At 52.8% G+C, this 23,376-nt stretch overlaps 1 protein-coding gene across 1 annotated transcript in view; it reads right to left on the reverse strand.

The window, feature by feature from the left end:
- Positions 1-3,562: 3,562 nt before the first annotated feature.
- Positions 3,563-23,376, reverse strand: part of MN1 (MN1 proto-oncogene, transcriptional regulator) — a 49,059-nt gene continuing 29,245 nt past the window's right edge. The window contains exon 2 of the mRNA XM_020876670.2: positions 3,563-6,517. Coding sequence (XP_020732329.2) covers positions 6,336-6,517 — 182 coding nt within the window. The 3' untranslated portion in view covers positions 3,563-6,335. The remainder of the gene's footprint in view (positions 6,518-23,376) is intronic.

The following is a 23,376-nucleotide window of genomic DNA, read 5'->3' on the forward strand; positions in this document are numbered from 1 at the left end:
GCCAAGTTAAAAAGACAGATAGTAAAAAGTGTGGGCAAGGATGTTAAAAGGAACTTGGAGCTTTCAGATGTCACCAGTGAGAATGCAAAGTGGCACAACCACTTTTGCAAAATGGTTTGATAGTTTTTTAAGAAGGAAAACATAGACCTCCTATATAACCCACCCAAAAACTTGGTGGCTCCAACGATAAAGAATCTGTCTGCAATGCAGGAGACCGGGGTTCTATCCCTGTGTTGGGAAGATCCCCTGGAGAAAGAAATGGCAACCCACTCCAGCATTCTTGCCTGGAAAATCCCATGGACAGGGGAGCCTGGTGGGTTACAGTCCATGGGGTCGCAGAGTCAGACACGACTGAAGCGACTAAGTATACAAGCACAAAAAAACTTGTACACAGATCTTTACACTAGCTTTATTCCTAGGATGGACAGACTGTGGTATATCCATATGATGAAATACTACTCAGCAATTCAGTGTTGCTTTGCTGCCTACTCTGGGCTGAGACTCCCCTCTAGGAGGGAGCTGGGGACCCCGAGAGTCCCCTGCTGGTGGCACTGCCTCATGATGCCTGTCTGAGGATGTTGATAGGACTCTTCCACTGATGTTTCCACAGTCCCTGTGTGACTAGACTCTTTGATTTGCAGAGTGTGTTCTAAGCCTTTGCTTATATTATACTCTCACTAGTATTTACAACTAATTTAACAGACCCAATTTATTAATTTTCTCCCTACAACAACACACATTGATGTTTTTTAAAAGACCCTGATGCTGGGAAAGATTGCAGGCAGGAGGAGAAGGGGGTGACAGAGAATGAGATGGTTGGATGGCATCACCAAATCAATGGACATGAGTTTGAGTAAGCTCTGGGAGTTGGTGACGGACAGGGAGGCCTGGCGTGCTGCAGTCCATGGTGTCGTAAAGAGTAGGACACAATTGAGCGACTGAACAACAAGTTTCTGTCTCTATGGCTTTGCCTTTTCTGGACATTTCATATAAATGGAATCATCTAATATGTGGACTTTAAAAAAAAATATGTGGACTTTTGTGTCAGACTACTTAGTCTAATATTTTCAAAGTTCACGTTTCTATGGTTAAACAATACTCCATTGTATGAATATACCACGTTTTGTTTATCCATTCATCATCCAGTCGATGGTAAGACGGTGTTTCTGTTAATATGGAAAAACCAACCTGCCAGCCGCACCAGCCTGAAGCCTGAGTCCCACCCTGCCCTCCTCAGGGCCAATACACACCTCAGTGTGAAGCCCCATCTGTTTCACATGATCCCATGCCTTCCCCTCAATATGCCAGTCAGTGGTCCCTTTGGTTCACGAATCCTCGGAGACGTGAACCCCTTCACTTTCTCATCCATTCGTTTCACACCAATCTGAAGGCTCTCAAATGCTCTTCCCTCAGTGCTCATCATTCTTTCATCTTTCTTCCCTTCCTTGGGTACCAGACATGGTCATGTACCACTGTTGCTTTGAATAGGAGATCTTTCAAGTTTGAGGAGATTTTTGCGCTCCTCCAGATTATAGTGAATAGAGAGGTCACAGTCTTAAGACTTTACATTCTGACAAATACACTGTTGCATAGCTGCTGACCCCTGAACCACAAGGGGTTTTGGGGTGCTGACTTGCCCTGAGTTGAAAATCTGCATGCAGTTGATAGTCACTTCTCCTTATATCTGGTTCCTCCAAATCTGTGGTTCTGCATCATTGGATTCAACCAGTTCCAATTGTGTAGGACTGTAGTATTTACTACTGAAAAAAATTTGCCTGTAAGTAGACCCACACACTTCAAACCCATGTTGTCCAAGGGTCAACTGTATAAGAAAACTTTAAAAACTGAAGGGAAGAAAATACAACAAAATTTCTGCCAAAGCAGGGTCTGTTGTATGCTAGTATGAATAAGGTGAACTCCTGTTCATCCTTCAAAACCCTACCTGGGCATGACCGTTGGAGGAAGCCTTCCCTAAGCCTCCAATGTGGGGTTCATGGATCTCTGGGAGTGACATTCATCCCTTGTCCTACTGTGGGTGACTGGGCATATTCCCCTCACTGGTACCTGTCAGTTTATTTGTCTTGTCTGTCTCCTCCCCACCACATCTCCCCCTCTGGAGACGAAGGGCCTGCTATGACCTAAAGTCTGAGGCTGTAGGTACCAGAGTGAACCTGCTGCCCAAAGGGAAGCCCATGGGACAGCCAGAGTTTTACAGGGCCTGTGAGCTAGTGCTCATGGTAACCTTAAAGCTAGATGTGATTTACTCCATTTTATTTATTATTTAAATTTTTATTTATTTATTTTTGGCTGTGCCTTGTAGCTTGCAAGATCTTCATTCCCAGACCAGGGATTGAACCCGGGAAATGGCAGTGAAAGTGCAGAATCCTAACCACTAGGCCACCAGGGAATTCCCTCATTTGCTCCATCTTAGACCTAAGAAAGGGCTTCCCTGGTGGCTCAAATGGTAAAGAATCTTCCTGTAATGTGGGAGACCCGGGTTCGATTCTTGGGTTGGGAAGATCCCCTGGAGAAGAGAATGGCAACCCACTTCAGTATCTTGCCTGGAAAATCCCATGGACAGAGGAGCCTGGTGGGCTGCAGTCCATGGGTTGGCCAAGAGTTGGGCACACCTGAGCAGCTAACACCCACACATACACACAGACAAGAAAACGGAGGTGGGGTAAACCACTTGTCCATGGCCCAGGGCTGCCAAGAAAGCAGCCCCCGATGCAGAACCACCCACCTCCAAAACACCATCAGCCACACCATGAGCTGATCGACATGATGCTAACAGTTTATGTATATGGAGCCCTCCCACGTGCTGCATCCACACAAACCATCTCCCAGAACATCTCCATGAGTGCTCATCTCATGGATGAGGAAATGGAGGCGCTGAGCACCTATGAAACCTGCCAGAGGCTAATGAAGCTTACTGGGATTTGAATGCTGGGACCTGAAAGAATAACCATCGCCCCGCACGGCCCCTTGCCCCTGCCTCCCTCCTGCACCAGCGGCTCTCAGCTCAAGGGGGCCAGGTCCTCCACAGGACATTGAGCAAAGCTTGGAGACATTTGGAGTTGTCGCAAGGGGCGGGAGAGGAGAGATGTTACTTGTACTCAGCGGGGAGAGACCAGGAAGGACGCTGAATGCCCGACAGTGCACAGGACAGCTGCCCCCGCCGGCCACAAAGACAGAGTCTGAGATGACCCGACTTAGAACAGCATCAGTGCACACATGTGCGCACGCACGCGCGCACACACACACACACTACAGCATCCAGACCCACATTCCCACCCCCCATGGGCTTCCCCAGTGACTCGGTAAAGGATCTGCCTGCCATGCAGGAAACCTGGGTTTCATCCCTGGGTCAGGAAGATCCCCTGGAGAAGAGGATGGCAACCCATTCCAGTATTCTTGCCTGGAGAATCCCATGAACAGAGGAGCCTGGCAGGCTACAGTCCATAGGGTCACAAAGAGTGGGACACGACTGAATCACTAACACAGGTAAAAGAGGAGGGGGTGGGGAAAAATAATGCAAGCCCCACCCACAAATGCACCACCATCACCATTAACGTCATATTTATTGTTATTTAGCTGCTCAGGAAAACATATACAGGTATATACAATATGCATGAATACAGAAGACTGCACTTTACATATTTTTTTAAAAAAGAAAGAAAAAAATAACACTCAATTTCATGAGCTATTGTCACAGTCTTCCAACCAAGCATTTCAGAAATGAATTTCTTTTAAGAGTCAAAAAAGATTACAGGATTGCCTAACACACAGCAGAGTTAAGTTTCCATATTTTACATGTGCAATAACGTTTTCATATTCTTTCCCGAAGAGTTTTGCTATGCAGTACCGATTACCAGTGTTTGTGGAGTCTCATGGGTTGGGTGTGTTTTTAATTTGCTTTTATTCTTTCCATTAAACCAAATCTAGTGAAATAACATCCTTTTGCTTAAGGCTATTTTTAAAGCTGTTCCATTCTGGGGTCGTGGGGAGCGAGAAAGTTGAAAACTTCAGGGGTTTCCGAAGTTGCAAGGACCACGAGCTGATGGCCGTGTGCTGACGGCCTCAACGCAGGGAAGGTCAAAGACAGAAGTCAAGACACTTGGCTCCCCGGCCTTAAGCAATTAAGGAGAAATCATTCCTGTTTAAGAAATAAAAGGGTGAAGCTCTCAAACAGCTGTCCATTTCGGAATCAGAGGGGGCGTGGAGTTTCGCTCAGACTATGGCTGGCCCTCCTGCAGTCCATTGCAGGAGGGGACATTCCCTCCCCCTTTCTCTCCTTTCCTGGCAGAACCCGGGACTGGATAAGCCCCCACCTTCTTCTCTCTGATCAGTCCACACCACCTTCTTCTGCCTGCCTTCTGCAGGGGCCAGGGTCAACCCAGGTCAAACTGCCCATGCAGGAACTCTGGACGAGACTCAGACCCCGAGCCAAAAGGGCCGGCAGGAGGAAAGATGAGGAGGGGGAAGTGGAAAGAGCCAGATTTTTCTGGATGCTCTTCTCCCTTTGCTAAAAAGTTCTTTGAAATAAACAATGTGGGTGTTGTATGGTGAGCTCAAAGCCTTCAGGTCACTTGCTTAAAAAAAAAAAGCTGGGTCTGTAAACTCTGGGGACATGGGGCGGGGGTGGGGGGAAGGATGGAGGGGGCGTGAGGCTCAAAATGGAGCATTTAGTAAGATGCTCAGAAATTGAAATCGAGCAGAAGAGTTACGGATTTGGGTGACGTGGTATCAGTCACTCCTTGTCTGGCCCACCCTGGAATCTGGGCCACCCCCACCACCCCCATGAATCACACAAGCCCTTTGCGGTCATCAGCAGCACCCAAAGAAAGCCTCCCCTGCCCGCGCTGAGCCTCCGCTGACCGCTGCTCTGGGAGCGCCAGGTAAGAGGCCTCAGCTGGGTCCCTGCTCACCCAGCCGCTCCTTCACCTCTGCTCAAATAAGTCATTCCTTCAGGAGATGCTCAGGACGTGGCTCTGGTTTTGCAGCAGGCTGAGATTACGCCAAAAGCGGAGAGGGGGGGATTCTGGGGTTTTAAAAACAAGAAAAACGCCCAAGAATCAAAGTCACTAGTTGCAGTCCCTTTCTCTCCCCTCTAGTCCTCGGGAGTCTGCAAACTCCTCCAAAGAAGAGGCTGGGAGGAGGAAAGGGGGCTTGGCCGAGAGAGCCTGGGGGCTCCTTTACTCAACGAGCTCCTCCAAAAAGTGCTGGTCCCTCCCAGGGATGGGGGGCAGCCCAGAAAGGGGAGAAGTGGGGGATAACCCAGAAACCACTCCTTCTTGCCCCAGTGCCTGGTTGGCAACAGACGTCAGGAAAGGTCAAGGCTGAGACCTGACCCTTCAGCTCCAACACCCGAGACCCAGCCGACCTGGCCCAGAGCAGGGCGGGAGCCTGCCACCAGGGATGTTCCGCACAGCATGAAAATTCAGAGCCTGAGCGTTGGTGCAGAGGCCCAGAAAAGGAGAGAAAACACCACAGTCGAATATTCCAACTACTTCCCACAGAAGCAGGCTGGACACGTCATCACCTCCATCGCAGTGAAAGGCAGCTCCCAGCAGAAGAGAGAAGGGAGCTGAAGGCTGAGCGTGTGTTTGTAGGAACGAAAATATATATGTCTATTTTCTTAGGGAACAGACAAAACAAAATCTCAGGCGGAATACCTAAGGGGGGCATTAATTGTTTGGCTCCTGCCTGACTGATGACAGTTGGGTGTCAATATATAATATTGTGATGACAATTTGACTCTCACCCGGCAATATTCCAGAACTACTATTCTCCAGGATTTTCATTTTAATAAGCAGTGAACAAAGCAAAAGGAAAAAGAAAAAAAAAAGGGAAGTGGGGAGGTACAAGACTAAAAGAGAATTAAAAAGGAAAGCAACTCTTGTCTTATTATGAAATAACAATACTTGGACATACAGCAGCATGAAAATAAAACAAGGAAAGAGGTCATCTAAAAAAACGTATGCCAAGATTACAGAAAAGAAAATGGGAATTATCTAGCAGGAAAAAAATGCTTCAGCAAAAGTTTGCTAACTGCAGAAGGGTTAACACTGGTAACATACCGTGGCGGACAAGTTTCTTTTTTTAAAAAAATTTTTTCAGGTTTTTTTTTTTTTCCCCTTTAAATTAACCCCTTCGGGTCCATATGCCACTAAGCAGGTACCAACCTAGGAAAAAAAAAAATCACCCACTCAGCAATAGTGGCCCTTTCGAATTCACGTGGTGGGGTCAGTAGGGTGGGGTCAGGTGAAGGGGGAAGAGGAAAGAGAAAGCGGGGAGGGGAGGGCCTGGTGGGGGAGGGGGCATTTCTTGTCACTTCAAGTCAGGGCGGCCACGAATGTCCCGAATCTGTTGGAAATGTCGGAGTGCAGGGACCGCCAGGTGGGCACAGAGGCTCGGGCCTTGGCATCACCCACATCGTCTGTGCAGTGGACAGACAGGCACTGCAAGTGGCTGCCGGGCTGGGGTGCCGAGGCCTTGTTCGCAGGAAGGTCGTGGGCTGCAGAGAAAGAAGGAAGAGAGAATGTTAGCAGCTTGCTTGACTCTGCAAGAGGCCCTGATGGGGACAGAGAGGCAGAGGCAGGAGAAGAGAGGACAAGTCCAGGCCCTTTTCTTTCATGCCTAAAGATAGTCTAAGGAAATCTAAAGTCACTTGGTTCGAATCCTCCTGCTGTTGCCTTTGACTTGGGCTGTCACGCTTTAGCCAAGGGAAGACCCCTCCCTCTTGGGTCTATTTTTCCCCACCACCTTGGAAAATAGAAAAGTTAGGCAGGATAAACACAGGGTTTGCCCATCTCTGATGGACTAGAGTTCCCAAAAGATTAACTGCTCCTGAAGTAAGTTGGGAAGGCTTCCTGGAGGAGGCATATCTCAACTGGGTGTTGAGGGATATGTAGGAGTTCATCAGATGCAGTGAATTAAATAAGAGTGGGGAGGATCATCCAGGTCTAGAATATAACCCATTCTCTTGTCATCCGCTAGACAGACATTTGCTAAGGGGCTGCTATGTGCTGGGAACCCCCTCATGAAGTGCCAAACTGCTCAGAGCAGTAGAGACTACGACTGTGGACTCCCCAGCCACACGAGAGCCTTTCCCCATCCCCAGCTGCTGCATGAAAGGACTTTTGGTGACAGAGATAAGGGAATCTACTCCTCTCCTACACCCTCAATGAAAATCCCCTCAATTTCCTTCTCATTCAGTCATACAGCACCAGAAACAGCACAGACCATGGTCATGCTTTGATTAGACATCCTTGAGGGGAAAGAAATTTGATAACCATTCACACCTAGTGTAAATTATATTAGAAGACAACAGGAATTGGGAGTCCTAGGGCAGGGAAGGAAGACAGCAGTCATTTCAGAGGACTTCTAATTTACTGTTGCCCAGTGACCCATAGTTCTGTTCTGAGGCCTATTAAATCATGATTATTCTCATTGTTTCATTTTCAGAGCCTGACTCTCAGAGAGGCAAGGTGACCTGCCCAAGGTCACACAGCCAGCAAGGAGCAGAGTTGGGTTTGAAGACAGACTGATAGTGAACTCCTGACTCAGCAAAAGTGAGAAGAGCTGGCATTGGGGGCGGGGGCCCAGCTCCAGCCGAGGGAGCACACCCAGATACTGAACTCCACGACCGGCCCACCCTCCCCAGCACACTATGCAGGCCCAGCCTGGGCCCTGCGCCAGGCAGGAGTCACCCCACCCATCCGCCCTCTGGGATCCGGGGCGGTAGGGGGGGAGGCTTCCCCAGAGAGCTGAGCCACAGCCTGCAGAGAACAACCCTCCCAGAGGGACGGGCCCAGGCAGTGGAGGCCAGGCATGACTAACTGGGTTTGGGGTCCCCACCCTGAAGCCCCAAAGACATCCAGCTTGGGGACCTGCGTTCTTGGGAGGAGCTGGGGCTGGGAGGGAAGATTCTCTCCTGTGCCTCTTCTTTCCTTCCTTCGATTACGAAGCCTTCACTGGGACCCTACTATGTGCCAGGCATGGTGGTGAGCCTGCAGATTCCAGCAGGAAACAAGGCACTTTCTTCCTCCTCCTCCTCCTGCATCTGACAATAAGGCTGGGGAAACAGCGTCAGAGCCCAGTCACTTTGGAGTCAGAGACTGAAGCCTGAATCCCAGCCCCAGCGCTGTGTGCACAGGGTCTGACACTTGGCCCTCTCTGACCCTCAGTTCTGACCCTCAGATCTGTTCACTGGTAAAGTGGGGGTGATGCCGTCTCCCTCGAGGTCTTGTCACAGGTGTCCTGGCACACAGACACATCCCCAGGCAGGGCTCCTGAGACTGTCATTCATGTCTGGGGTTGGGAAGGCAGTCCTTGCAATCATCTAGAAGGCTTCAAGCCTGGTCCCCTCCTTCAGACTGGCCAGCTGGGAGTGTCCCTGCCCATGAAACGGGAGTCTTTGCCCATTTCATGGGCGGGGAAGCTGAGACTAAGATTTCAAAGTCAGTGAGAGGTGGTGGAGCTGGGATGCTGTGACCCCAGGAAGCTAGAGACACCAGATTCCGGGTCCCCTTGCCCCGAGCAGGCCCTGGATTCCAGCCATGCTGATGCACAGCCCTCACTCACATCTCTGCTCTTGAACCCACGCTTGCCTTGCTTCCGGTGACACCCTGCTGCTTAACACCGTTGCGGGTATTTTGTTCTGAGCATTGCAAGATCTGGATTTGGGGGAAGAAGTAGCACCTATCAGAGGGTGGGGAGAGAGAGAAATTCTGAAAGGAGTTCCTTACTTCACTTCACACATATTATTCCAAGAAGCCAACACAGCAAAGTTTGTGCCCATTTTACAGGTAGGAAACAGAGACCCCTGCCAAAACTTGCAACAGCTAAAGAAAGACAAGACCCAGACGTCAGCTCTGGACCCCCAGCTTCCTGGCTCTGTGGCTGACGCACCAGAAGGGCAGGCACAGAAGGGCCAGGACACTCACAGGAGCTGGGTTTGCTCAGCTGGTTCCAGATTGCTCCAAATGGCCACGTTTTCTAAAGATGCTCTCTTTCCAAGACGCAGACAACTGAAACGCACGCAGTGTGCCAAAACCAGAGACAGCTGCTCTTCTTCCTTGGGGTGGATTTAATGAGGGCGTGGCAGGCACACAGCTGAACACGTCTGCGTATTATCTAATTCCATCCCCCAGCAAGCCCAGCAGCGGGGGGATCCTTCTGCCAACTTGAGAGGGGGCACCTGGGGCTCAGAGAGGGTGAGGGGCTTGCCTGACATCACAGAGCAGGACACCGGATCTCCCGGCCTCTCTGCCGGGGACAAGTGAACAAGTCTGCTATCCATGGGGAACGCTTCTAGCAGAGAATATGACTCTTCAGTTCTCGACAACCTAAGCATGACCAAACTCATCCTCCCGCCGGGTCCATTCCAGCTGGGGGGACCCAACACGCCCTCGGACCGCGGCTCCCCTGAGCTGCCGATAAAATCAGTCCTGCAGGAGCCGCCTCAAGTCAGGGCCTGCCCCGGCCCGGGGTGGGGAGGGGCCCTCCGTCCCCCCTCCTCGGGGGCAGCAGACGGGCCAGCCCCCACGCCAGGGCCCAGAGATAAAAGCTGCCCCCCTCGCCCAGCTCCCAGGGTTGGGAGAGACCCTGGGGTTACTCAGTGCCCGGCACTGGCAGATACCGCAGGACTGCTGGGTGTTGCCCTGTTTCCCCTTGTTGGCTGTGGGCTGCGTGGGGGAGGGGGGGGGGCGGGTCTGGCCTGTTCTGCTCAGCTGGGCCCCCGGCACGCTGACTGTGAAGGGACTTTCAGCCCCATTTGGCAGATGGGAAGACTGAGGCCCCAAGGGACAGGGAGCTGCCCAAGGCTCACCCGAGGCCAGGTCACCAGCTCTGGGACCCGCCCTCTCCTTTCAGCCCGGGATTCCTCGCAGGGTCAGGCTGAGATGGAACCCCAGATCCTCCAATCTGGGCCACTGGCCCCCTGCTGCAGGGCCTCAGTTTCCTCATCTATAACTTAGGGGAGGCGGGGGTGGGTGGTGATTCCCATGGGCCTGGCTCTAGGCTGCTGGAGGAGGCCATGCAAGAGAAAGAGCTGGGCTTCCCTGGTGGCTCAGCGGTAAAGAATCCGCCTGCCAATGCAGGAGACACGGGTTCGATCCTTGGTCCAGGAAGGTCCCACATGCTGCGGAGCAACTAAGCCCATGTGCCACAACTACTGAGCCTGTGCTCTAGAGCTCCGGAGCCTCAACTACTGAAGCCCGAGAGCCCGAGAATCTGTGCTCCACAGGAGAAGCCACCACAACAAGAGGCCTGAGCATCGCAACTAGAAAATACCCCCGGTTGCTGCAGCTAGAGAAAGAAGCCCGCACAGCAACGAAGACCCAGCACAAACATAACTAAGCAAATAAATCAATTTACGGAGTGGGGAGGACTTACTGAAAATTGTTCTTATAAAAGAGAAAGAGCTGCTGACACCCTGCCTGTGGGGTCAGTTCCTGAGGCACGGGTGGCATCGACTCAAAATTATAACCATCAGGTGCCTCACCCCAGGCAGCCACAGGGGCTGAGATGAGGGGCTTCCGGCTCAAAGGACAGGACGGCGTGCCTGCCCAGCAAGGAAGGACCGAGGGGCAGTTTTTAAGGTCATCCCCCTAATTGGCCGGGCTTCCCAGGTGGTGCAGTGGTTAGGAATCTGCCTAGCCAATGCAGGAGATGCAAGAGACGTGGGTTAGATCCCTGGGTCGGGAAGATCCCCTGGAGGAGGAAATGGCAACCCACTCCAGTGTTCTTGCCTGGAGAATCCCACGGACAGAGAAGCCTGGTGAAATACAGTCCACGGGGTCGCAAAGTCAGACATGACCGAGTGCGCACGCAGGCACCCTAATGGCCAGAAGGTACCACCTGAGTCCGCACGCGCAGGGCAGGGCCTAAAGCTGGGACGCCTCGCTTCTCCTCTCCCTGGAGGCTCTCCCCACCCCTTCCCCCTGTGCACAAGCCCTGGCTGACCCATCCGGCCCCTCCTCAGCCACCCCTCCCTAAACGCCACCGACCTGGTATCACCCTACCCAGATACCAGCTGCTTCGGGCTCGCCCTGACGCCAACACAAGGCCACGTCGGATTTTGTCTTCAGCGTTTCCCCATCCCGTAAATTCCACAAAGGGAAGACGGAGAGAACCTTGAGCCGATGCCCAGAAAGTGACCGCATGAATAATGGATGGAATTCCACTCCTCCGGTGGGTTCTGCAACCATCGTGGCCTGCCGACTGCGGGACGTGGGACTTTCGGGTACGTCACCCCTTTCAGCTCTCAGAACCTCAGTCCCAGGAAACGGGGGAAATAATCGGACTGGCCGTCACGGAGGCAGGGATGAGGATTAAGTGAAACAATCCATGTAAAGTGCTTAGCACACAGCACTCCTGCCACCGACAGGAGGACTGCCCTGTGTGGCTGTGGACCGGCTCTGCAGGGACCGGCAGGGCTTGGGACGGCTGGTCGGAGCGCTAACGGGGATGGCTGGGTGACCCTTGGGCTGGCCAGCCTTGGCTGGGGTGAAAGGGAGAAGGGAAAAGATGCGCCTGGCTTTACCTGGGGATGTCTCGTTGTTAATTTCACTTCCAGAGGTGCCGCCCACGGAAGGGGGCTGGGTGTTTCTTTTTTTAATGTCAGCAAAGCAGGCCTTGTCACTGCTTTGCTCTGCACTCAGTATCCTCAGGAATGGGCTCCAATCTGGGTGAGCCATGTGCTCAGGCATCCAGAATTCTGGGGGATGGTAGCTGCCCCCACCTCCCACCAAACCCTCCAAGCCCCCCAGGGCAGCTTAAGTGCTGCCTTGGCGGTACCCACAGCCACTACTTTGTTCTTGAACCCTCAAAGAGGGGACTTTTGACTGGTCACCTCCTGTTCTTCAGCACCCCCTCCCCAGAAGGAAGGCCAGATTATGGGGGTCAAGGGTGGGCACCAGGTAGCACCCGGGTCAGAGGCCCCCCTGGATGCTAATTCAGGGTGTGGCCTAAGCAAGGGGCTGTAAAACAGGAAACTATTCACGGGCTTGGAGGAGGAGAAAGTGCAATCCCACGGGTGAAGACTTCAGCACGTGATGCGCCCTCAGAAAAGGTTAGCTGCTCTTAGGATTTTTATAATACTCACGACAGTTGAACAGCCCGGGGTTTTGGAGGCAGGCAGAGCTAGTACAGCCGGGCGCCAGCCCTGTGCCGTGGGGCAGTTTCTTTGTCTCCTGGGGGCCAGGGGCCTGCCCCGCCCCCTGCCCGCCCGAGGCTGGGGGTTGGGGTGCCCCTCCAGGGTACAATCCCAGGCAGAGAGGCAAATTAGAATTCCGAGCGTATTTTTAACTTGAAGCTTATGTAAGGAGCAGTGTGGGCCCCAGAACACAATAGCGAATGACTCTCGCCCGGCTCACCAGCTCACCCGCCGGATTCCGACAAAGGGAAATGTATTTTGGTTTTTCCTTTATTTGGACCTGGAAGGGACGGGGTGCGGGGCGGGGGGAGATGCTGGCGTCTGTGACAGCTGCCACTCAGCAAGGGACTGGGCCTCTGGGCCTTGAAGCAGAGCCGGCAGGCCTGGAAGGCAAGGGCTGAGTTGCTGGGCCACCGGTTCTCAGCACCTCTGTCCTGAAGCCCGGGAGCCCCTTACAGCCCCTAGACACATCCATGACCCCCCACAGACGCTCCTAACTCCTAGTCCGAAAGGCCAGGCCATTGCACCCAGCCTAATGCTGGGCATCAGTCTTCTCCAAGCTTAAAGTCCAGCACCAGGGAAGGAAGAGCCTGCCTCCAAACTTCACCATCCACTTCTCTCCCGCCCTGCTGCCCCCACCCCAGCACAGGCCCCCACACCTGCCTGCAGTGACCACCTTGCTGCTCTGTCTGCTTCCACACTGGTACACACGCCCCTCTTCCCCGAAAGCCAGGTGAGAAACTCTAGAACGCCAACCAGAATAGCCCCTCCCCTCCTGCTGAAACCTTCCATGGCTCCCCAGTGCCCCCAAGACAAAACCTCCAGCGTCCCATGACTTCGCCTGCCAGCTTCTTGGGCCTCCAGCCTCATCTCTCAGCTACAAAGCCTCTCACAGAAGCCTGATCCTTCCCACCTCCACCCCTCTGCTCCTGATGTTTCTTTTGCCTTGAACACCCCCTCTCCCCAACCCTGCTCCTCATCTCTGCTGACTCCTACCATCGACCTGGCTTGTCAGCCTCATGGTGATGTGTCCCCAACTTCCCCCGCTTGCAGATGGCATCCCTGCCACCAGCCGTAATAACAGGAATGACGCCACCAGCGACTGCCCCATGGGCTAGAGTAAAGTGGCAACACACCCCCACCCCGGCAGAGAGGGAATCCTGACTTCCCAGCCCCTTATCAACAGGTCACCAAAGACGGAAAACATCATGGGGAAGCTTGGGAAGCAGATGACCTGATGTCTGCATCTCAGCCCCTGGCACTTTCCCCAGCCTCCACTTTCCCATCTGTAGAAGGGGTAACATTCCCACCAGTAAAGTTCAGAGAAGCTTGCCCTGGACAGAGTCCCCCGAGAGCCGACACACCCAAAGGGCTCCCCAAGGTCTCTCTGGGCACTGGCACACAGTAAGCACCTGATAAAGATTCATGAAATATTTAAATGAATTACTCACATCCCCATTGCCCAGCTCTTTACCTGCGTGCTGTGTGACCTTGGGCAAGTCATTCCCCCTCTCTGGGCCTATCCAGTACACTCAGAAATGGATGGTGGTGAGCAGATGTACTAGACAGCATATTAAAAAGCAGAGACATTACTTTGCCAACAAAGGTCCGTCTAGTCAAAGCTATGGTTTTTCCAGCAGTCATGTATGGATGTGAGAGTTGGAGTATAAAGAAAACTGAGTGCCAAAGAACTGATGCTTTGAACTGTGGTGTTGAAAAAGACTCTTGAGAATCCCTTGGACTGCAAGGAGATCAAATCAGTCAATCCTAAAGGAAACCAGTCCTGGGTGTTCATTGGAAGGACTGATGCTAAAGCTGAAACTCCAATTCTATGGCCACCTGATTGGAAAAACAGACTCATTGGTAAAGACCCTGATGCTGGGCAAGATTGAGGGCGGGAGGAGAAGGGGATGACAGAGGATGAGATGGTTGAATGGCATCACCGACTCAATGGACATGAGTTTGAGTAAACTCTGGGAGTTGGCGATGGACAGGGAGGCCTGCCATGCTGCAGTCCGTGGGGTCGCAAAGAGTGAGCGACTGAACCGAACTGAAATGAGTAGATGCACAAGCCCCCAGATCTTTCTATCCCTTTGGCGTGGTCAGACTTTACATTCAATGAAGGCAGGAGGGTGACATAGGTGCCCTCCGAAAGCAAGGGACACTCAGACACACTAACATACACTGACCTCGGGCTCCCTACAGGACTGGGCCTCGGGCCAGTCTCACTGGACCAACCCAACACCCGGGGAGAGGAGGCATTTTATGGGGAGGGAGAGGAGGCATTTTACGGGGAGGAAGCGGAGGCTCAGAGAGGGAACGTCACTGACTCACAATCACACAGCTGGCCTGCGGCAGAGCCAAGGTCACCCTCGGGTCTGTCTGACGCCAGAGTCACAGGAGGAAGCAAGACGTCCCAGCCAAGTGGCAGGGACACCCTCTCTGTCCCCATCACTCCCGTTCCCACCCGCCCCCCAGTCTGTCTTTCTCTCATCCACACCCTCCTCCCTCGTCCTCGTCTCCTCTCCCCCCTCCCTCCCTCCCATTCTCTCTCTCCAGATCAGCGCTCCCCTTTCAAGGAGAGGACCCTGCAAGACACAGATGGACTGAGCGACCCCCGGGGATTGAGCAGCCCAGGACAAAACCCGAGACCCCCATTCAGTGACTTCTCTGTGGACGCTGACTCAGCGTTTCCACACCAGCCCCCTCAGACTGGGGGGCGGGGAGGCAGGACACGGCCCCACACAGCGGGGGGGCTCCTGAGGAGGCAGGAAGGGCCCCCTACCAACAATCGGGAGGCCCCACGAGTGTGAGGAAGGGGCCTCGCTCCAGCCGCTGGGGCGGCTCTGTCTGGGGAGAGGTTCAGCCAGGCCCCTGGAAGCCTTCGGAAATTAATTGAAGTTGACTTGGCTGAGGGCAGCTGTCATTTAGATTGAGAACTGGCCGAGGGCTCCACTGAGGCGAAGCAGAGAGGGCATCGCTGGGACCAGGCTGCTGAGAGCTGTGGGGAGGGGTGGGCTGGGACTGGGGTAGGGGACTGAATTCCGGGGACCCTCCCCAGCCCCGGAGGAGGGGGCACCAGGGCGGTGTGTGAGCCCCATAGCCCTCTCCCCACCCTAAGTGTCTCCTCCAGGCTCCTCCTCGTGGCTCCTGCGGCCACGTGGCCAGTGACCTGTGACGGATGGAGCCCTGTGCACCCCCCGGCCTCTCCCGGCCTGCCGGCTGCCAAGACGTGACAGGCTGGAGGATGCTGAGCCCACCCCTCAGCCTGCACCTTCCTTCCGACAGCGTCCACGGGGGCGCACTAAGGCTGCTTGGGCATAGCGCATCCAGAGCGCTGGGCTTCAGGGTTGGCTTTGGGGATGTTCACCTCTCCCTGCCTCAGTTTCCTCATCCTTGGTATGGGGCGCGAGACAGTATTCTTCTCACAGGGCTGTTGGGAGAGTCCCGTGATAATGCGAGCAGAGTGCTTAAAACACTGCCCCGCACCAAGGGTGCCCAAGGAATAGTAGCTGCTGTTGGTACTTCTACCACGATTATTCCCTTGTGGCTCAGCTGGTAAAGAATCTGCCTGCAATGCGGGAGACCTGGGTTTGATCCCTGGGTTGGGAAGATCCCCTGGAGAAGGGAAAGGCTACACACTCCAGTGTTCTGGCCTGGAGAATTTCATGGACTGTAAAGCCTGTGGGGTTGCAAAGAGTCGGACACGACTGAGCTACTTTGACTTTACTTTCTCTATGATTATTACATTGGAGATTCACTCCAGCCCTGTCTCTAACACCGTTAGAGACAGCCGTTCCCACTCTGTTTTCTCACCTTCTCATCCACAATTCACCCCCCTCCCCATGACACTGGACCCAGTGCTCTGTGCCCCTGGGCAGGACACTGTCCATCTCTGAGCCCCAGCATTCCGCCTGTACACTGGGGGCAACGTAACACCAGGGCCGACACCTCACTGAGCTTCCCCACTCTGCCCGGTGTGCGGTAAGCCATTCAACCATTATCTTTAGAAAACAAGACAAAACTACTTCTATGTTTCTAAAGAATTAGAACCACGATGCTGTCAGCACATGGGAAGAGAAACCAGATTCAGTGACAGGTCTCAATTTTAAAAAATAAGTTTTTGAAACGCAGATGCTTTGGGTGGAGGATCTTAGGGGCATCTGCTCTGGTCACCCATCCACCAGAGAAGCTCTGAGATCTTCCTGCGTCCGGTTGGCGGGAGAGCAAGTGGCCTGCATGGCCAGGAAACTTCCCATAGCGATGCTGTGTCCCACAAAAGGGCTCTGCTTGGGGGGTCAGTCAAGGGACAGTCATGCCCTTTGGAGACAGAAACTTAGGTTCAAATGCCAAACCTGTCAGTGTCAGGCTGTGTGGTCCACGATCAGCTGCCTCGTCTCCCCGAGTCTCCTAAAAAGTCTTCCTTACCTAAAAACTGAGTCTGGCCATTGCTGCCTTGCAGAGAGGGGATGAAATGCCTGGTACCCAGGGTATGTTCAATATCTGGTTACCACGACCATCTCCCCAAACCAGGCTGGGGGCAGCTGGTAAGAGGGAGTCCTTGAGACAGTGATAATGACATGATGACGAGCTAAAACATCACAAGCAAACACGTGTTCCTGGTTGAGTGCTGGGTGCTGGGCTCAGAGAGCCCCCAGAAATGAGCTGGAAAACACGTAACTGCAGAACAGAGACGATCCCTGGGGGACGGGTCAGGACCCGGGAAGACTTTGCAGAGTGGGGACATGCTAGGGGGGCTTGAGGGTGAGTATAAAGCTCTGCCTCAAGAGAAGCAAGAGGGGAGCTCCAACCCCACCGTGATGGCCTCAGAAGAGTAAGAGGTCAGCTCGGACACCCCGATTTAGGGCCTGGGGGACACAGAGGAAGAGGAGGCTGCAAAGCTCAACTGGAGTCAGTCGTGGAGGACTGGAGACTCTGAGAGGAGTCTGGCTTTGTTCCTGCAAAGGAGACCTGAGGAAGGTTTCCACGCAGGGTAGGAACTTCGGGAATCTGTCAGAATTAATAAGAGGCTTGCACCTTCTCCATCCTAGCCCTGACACAGGACACCCAACTAAGAAACTCCTTCCCTCTTTGCAGACGAGGTCCCTTGTTCCCCAACTCTAAGCAAGTGTGGGGATCAAATGGCAGCCCCATGAGAACGATACTCAGAGATCGCTGGTCCAATTGGACCTGCCATTCCTCCCTGGCATCTTCTGAGTCAGACGCCTGTAACCCAAGTCCCCAAGGAATCCAGCTTGGGTCCTAATCGCAACCCTGCCATGCCTCAGGTGGACCCCGCACGAGACTCCACCTCTCTGTGCTTCCACATCCCCTCGGCACAATGGATGTGATCACTGTGCCTGCGCTTTTACATCGCTGAATCCTCCCCGAGGACTCAGTTGGGGAAACCGAGGCTCAGAGGGGCAGAACTGCACCCCGGGTTATCCACTGATGAGCAGAAGGGTTGAGGACAAGTTACCTGATCCCTCTGCTTCTCAGTTTCCCCATCTGTGAAAAGAGATCCTATACCAGCTGGGCAGTGCTGCTGGGTGATGGAAAACTGATAGAATTAACTAATAGACAAGAGCTGGTTAGAGAAGGCAATGGCAACCCACTCCAGCATTCTTGCCTGGAGAATCCCAGGGATGGAGGAGCCTGGTAGGCTACCGTCTATGGGGTTGCACAGAGTCAGACACGACTGAAGCGACTTAGCAGCAGCAGTTAGCACCTATCATGTGTCTGTTCTTTTAAACTCACTCCTTCCTCAGCAGAACCCTGGAGGGCAGCTGCTACTCTCTCAGCCCATTTCACAGATGAAGAACCAGCCAGCGTTAGCATGTTACAACCCCTGGGGTGAGTCCGGCCCACTGTCTATTTTTATAAATAAAGTTTAATTGGCACATAATAATGCTCAAATGTTTTATTTTGTCTATAGTTGTTTTCATGCTATAGTATCAGAGCTGAGTCATTGTGACAAGAGGTTGTATAACCCACAAACCTAAAATATTTACTATCAGGCCCTTTACAGAACCTTGAATCTAAGGCTTAGAGGGGTGATATCACTTGTCCAGGTTCACACAAGTCGGAAGGAACAGCCAGCTACCCAGGAGGCGCTCAATGCCTGCTCCCAAGAAAGGTATTTGTGTGCCAACAACCCTGCTGATCTGCGAAAACTCACATGGTGATGTTTGGGGAATCAGAAATGTCCTCCCCATTCATGAGGTCCCGGTTTACCTTCTCTGGCCATGGAAGAAACTGACCTGCCTTCCTACTTAAAAATTAATGACACAGTAAAAATGTTGCTTGTAGGGGAGAAGGGTTATTGTAAAAAAAGAAAACAAAACAAAAAAAACATTCTTGTGGGAAGTCATTGCATAGCACAGGGAGCTCAACCCACTGCTCTGTGACAACCTAGAAAGACGGACTGCAGCGGGGGTGGGAGGGAGTTTCAAGAGGGAGGGGACATGTGTATACTCATGGCTGATTGACACATGTTCACACATGGTCCATTCATGGTTTGTTGTATGGCAGAAACCGACACAAGACTGTAAAGCAATTATCTAATTTTTAAAAAGAAAATCTAAAACAAAACAAAAAAAAAGATTTCTTTCTTTTTTTGAGAAAGACATTCTCAGGAGCACCCACAAATACAGTGAGAGAGGAGAAAGGTGGGCTTTCCGAGGAAAGGTGGGTGGCCCACATCAGACCGGAGGTGATGGGCGGCCACCCAGCACTCACGGCCCCCCGAGGACCCTTCTCAGCTCAGCCTTGACTCAGGGAAGGACTGAGGGATGGGCGAAGTGGTGACCGGCTGGGCGGGCAGGGCCTGAGGGCTCTGGTTGGCCCGCCCCAGGGCTGGGCCGGGACCTGCTCTCTGGCTGACCCCTCTTACCTCCGCGACAGCCCCGTGAGGACCGAGGTCACACTGCTGGACAGTGGAGAGCTGGAACCTGAACCCACGCCTGTGCCCCTTCAGCCATCCTGCGGCATCTGCTTGGCCCAGGGAGGGAGGCGGCTGGAGCGGCAGAAGCTGGTCAGGGCCTGGGAGAAGCTGGCTGATCATTCTTCATTCCCACCCAAACAACAGGGACCAAAGCTCCTGGGGGGCCCGGTCCGGCAGGCCCACCTCCCAGGGGTTCCAGCAGGTCCAGTCTTGGCTTCCTGGGAAGAGGGTGTGTCTGCTAAAAACAAACCCCAGCCTGCTTTTCCCTGCATGCTGGGCCCTCCGCCCCTACTCCAGGAAGCCAGCTGTGTGACTTCAGGGGCATCACCGGCCTTCTCTGGGCTGCCATCCCCACAGTACGTGTCAGGAGTCCCCGCTGCCAGGCCTGCGACCCTGTGACCTGTGACCTGTGACCTATGATGCCGGCTTCTTAAAGAAGCCACCCAAATGTGTGTTCCCCACTTCAAACTGCGCTACAGGCTGATGGGAAATGTTAGCCAATCTCTGCCTCGGAGTGATGGAGGGGACTGGCTTGGCCCTGAGCACTCCCACACGGCCTGCAACGCCCACAGCGTGCCTCTGGGGCTGACCTGCCAGGTGGGGGCCACTGCATTCCTTCCAGGCAGGGAGCGTGGGACGCGGCAGGCACAGGGTGGGGGCTAGGTGACTAAGCCGACCCCAGTCTCGCCTTCTGTCACATTTTCCCTGGTCTGGACGCATTTCGCAACACTCACACTCCACCTCTTGGAAGCCTTTTCCGGATCTGGTTTATGTCTCAGGTATGGAGAAACAGGATTAAGACTCAGGGCCTCTCCTCCTGTGGCAGAGGTCACAGACCCTTGTCCCTGTGACCTTCTGGGGAAAGCAGAATGGGATTCTAGGAAGACCAGACTGACTGGCGCCGTACCCTGGAGAAACTGAGGCCAGAGAGGGTGGGGTCCAGGGCAGCAATGCGACCCAGTCAGAGGGTCCGGGCCGCCTGCGCAGGCCAGCACTTGGTCCTGTTCTCATGCAGAAGATTTCAGTCACATCTGCAGTACGCGGTCACCAAGCAGTGGAAACACTATCATGCCAGCTCTCCCCTCTCCCCGGACCGCCACTGCCTTCACCTAGGTAATAATTCCACATTCTCTTTACTCATGAAGGTCTCTCCAAGCCCCTCAGGGGGCTCCAACACCCACCAGACCGTAGCATCTGGGGCTGACCATGACTTCTCAGAACCGCCCTGTTCTGGGCTACTGCCTCCAGAAGGGGAGCTCCATGAAATCAGAAGTCCTGGCTCTCCTATTTCCCCCTGTGGCCCTGGCACTGGGTATATGGTTGACTCTCAAACCATATGTGCTGACTGCAACAAACTCTAAAAAAAATCATTAAAATAAGGAAGACTCGAACCACATCACCTGGGCCTCCAGACAGACCTGAATAAGGACTTTTCAAGGTTTCCTTGATGACAGAGAAGTGAGACTTTGTTAGGAGGTCTGCCCACTGCCCCTCCCCAAAATCTACTGAGAAAGACCACTCCCTCCAGCCTATCCAGAAATGGAGGGGTGGCATCCATCTAACTCTCCAGACTCCCAACCCAGTCAACAGACTTCCTTCAAAGAGGAAGTTAGCAGTCTCACCATTTATTTTAGGCCCTGCTGGTGTATGAGAAGGCACAAGATGCAGGTGGCTTTAATGGAGAGAAAAATTCAAGGGTCGGTAGACATATGCCAGCAATCTCCTTCTGCCAGAGGAAGATGACCCAGGGAGGCCCCCTCTCCTGACCCAGGCCCCCCCAGACACCCTTCCTGCCTATGGACCCTGGGCCTGGACCCGTTGGAATAATCTATGAGATGCACTTTAAGTTCACACCAGGCATGGGAATCAATCAGATTACCCGCCAACACTTTAACACCATCTCTCTTGTTTTTTTTCTTTTCCAGGGAAAGGAACCATATCCCAGACACCATTCTATGCGTTTCTTTCACATCTCTGTATTGGGTCCTCTTCTTAACCTTTGGAGGGTAGGGCTGTAATTCCTTTTATTTTCTTTTTTTTCAGTGTTTGCCCTTGGGTTTGGCTGACTGTGTGCACGTTATTCTTTTAATGGATGTTAGGAACAGGTTCAGAGAGGTAGGGTGACTTGCCGAACATCACACAGCTAGGGAGTGACCAAAGTAGGATGAAGTCAAGTCATTTTCCAAAGGCTTGCTACTTTTGCCCCACACCAGAAAGAGAAGGAGAGGAAGGAAGGAAGGAAGAGAGAAGAAGGGAAGGAAAGAATAAAAAATGGTTCTCAATCTCCTAAAGGCTGTCACCTGGCCTTTGGTCTTGGCCCATACACTCTGTTCATTAGAAGGACTGATGCTGAAGTGGAAGCTCCAATACTCTAGCCACCTGATGTGAAGAGCTGACTCACTGGAAAAGACACTGATGCTGGGAAAAACTGAAGTCAGGAGGAGAAGGGGTGACAGAGGACAAGATGATTGGATGGCATCAAAGACTCAATGGACATGAGTTTGAGCAGACTCCAGGAGACAGTGAAGGACAGGAAAGCCTGGAGTGCTGCAGTTCCTGGGGTCGCAGTCAGACATAACTGAGCAACTGAATAACAACAACCCACTCTGTGTCTGGGAACACCTGCCTGTTTCCTGGGGTGCTATGGGATGAGAAGAAGGTGGCCTTCATGTCATGGCCTGAGGGGGGCATCTAATCCAGGCCACCATGCCTTGCCCACTGCAAAGTCTGAGCCCTGGGGAACCAGGCGCCCTGGGGAAGGCGAAGCGGAGCAGAAAGGAAGAGCATTTATCGTCCTGTGCAGAGCTCACCCACCTGAGCAAAGCTCTTGCAGAGGTGGTTTCCAGCTGCCTGGGGGCAGGTATCTGTTGCTAAGCAACAGGCTTTCGCCAGACGACCTAGCCAGAGTTCACAGCATGCTTGGGGTATAACAAGTTGATGACCTTGGGGCCTCTCTAGGAGTCTAGAAACAGGCTGGCCAATAAGGTAGCCACGAGTCACGTGTGATGTTTTAAATTTAAATAGAATGTAAACATCAATTTCTCATTCACAACTAACCACACAGCTGTCTCGACAGTACAGACACAGGAATCCCCAGGAATCCCCGACACTGCAGAAGGTTCTATTGGACACAGTGAATCCAGAAGTATAATCTACCAAGTCTCTCCCGATCTGTACCATTGGTCACTGTGACCACTAGCTTTCTTACAAAAGGAAAGTCCTATCACCTCTCACACAGGAAGCTCCCATAGACGGAGGCAAATTCTGAGCTAGAAGGAGCCACAGGGGTCATCTCTTCCAGGATTATCAACAAGATGGGACTCACACCGAAATCGTATTTTCTCTTGAGCCCACAGCAGACATCGCTCGTCAGCCTTGGCACCCCCTCCTGTGGAACCCGGACCCAGCCTCAGAGTCTTCCTCAACACAATGCTCTAGGCAGCCAGAACTAATCCATCCAGATTAGCACTTGACATTGAATCAGTAAATCTGACCTAGTCCAATCACAGACAGGAAGGCACTGAGGCTCTTGAAATAGTGACTTCCCCGGGGTCAGACGATGGGTCAAGGTCACGTTAGGATTAAAACTCACATCTCCGGCTTCCTGTTCTCCCCACCACATCCTCCCCGTGAAAGCTCTGGATAGTCCAAGTTCAAAATCTTCAAAAAAAAGAGGCCAGGGAATGCAGTGACTAAAGACTAAGAAGAGTGATGGTAATATTAGCAATAATAATAACAGGTTATTGATCACCTGCTATGTGGCTGACCCCAAGCCTCACTTTCACCAGTACCTTCCGTTATTCTCATGACAACCTCTAAGGAACACAATCACTCTTCCTGTTGTCCAGAACAATCAGTAAAAGGAGACTAGAAGACCTACGGGGACTCGCCCAAGGACGCATCATCACTAAGTGACACTCACACTCTGATATTGATAACTGGCATTCAGAGCACCTAGCACTGATCACGCATAGTCCCACAGTCCTCACTCCAACCCAAGACAATCCCTGATCTCATTTTACAAGACTCTCCCCCTAGTCCTCTCTGGCCAGGACAGCAGATGGATCCCACAATCCCTGCCTTCATTCAGGGAATGATCAAAATTGCCCCCATTTTACAGATGAGGAAAGCTGAGGTTCAGAGAAAGGAGGTGTTCCGAGCCAAAGTCCCACAGTTGGGAAGTGGCATTGCTGGGACCTGAACCCTGGGGAGAGAACACTAAACCTCCTCGGGTTCCCTTTCTGGAGGTCCACTATTTGGATCTTCCGGGGAG

This window comes from Odocoileus virginianus, chromosome 12, assembly GCF_023699985.2.
Source record: "Odocoileus virginianus isolate 20LAN1187 ecotype Illinois chromosome 12, Ovbor_1.2, whole genome shotgun sequence".
NCBI classification, from domain to species: Eukaryota; Metazoa; Chordata; class Mammalia; order Artiodactyla; family Cervidae; genus Odocoileus; species Odocoileus virginianus.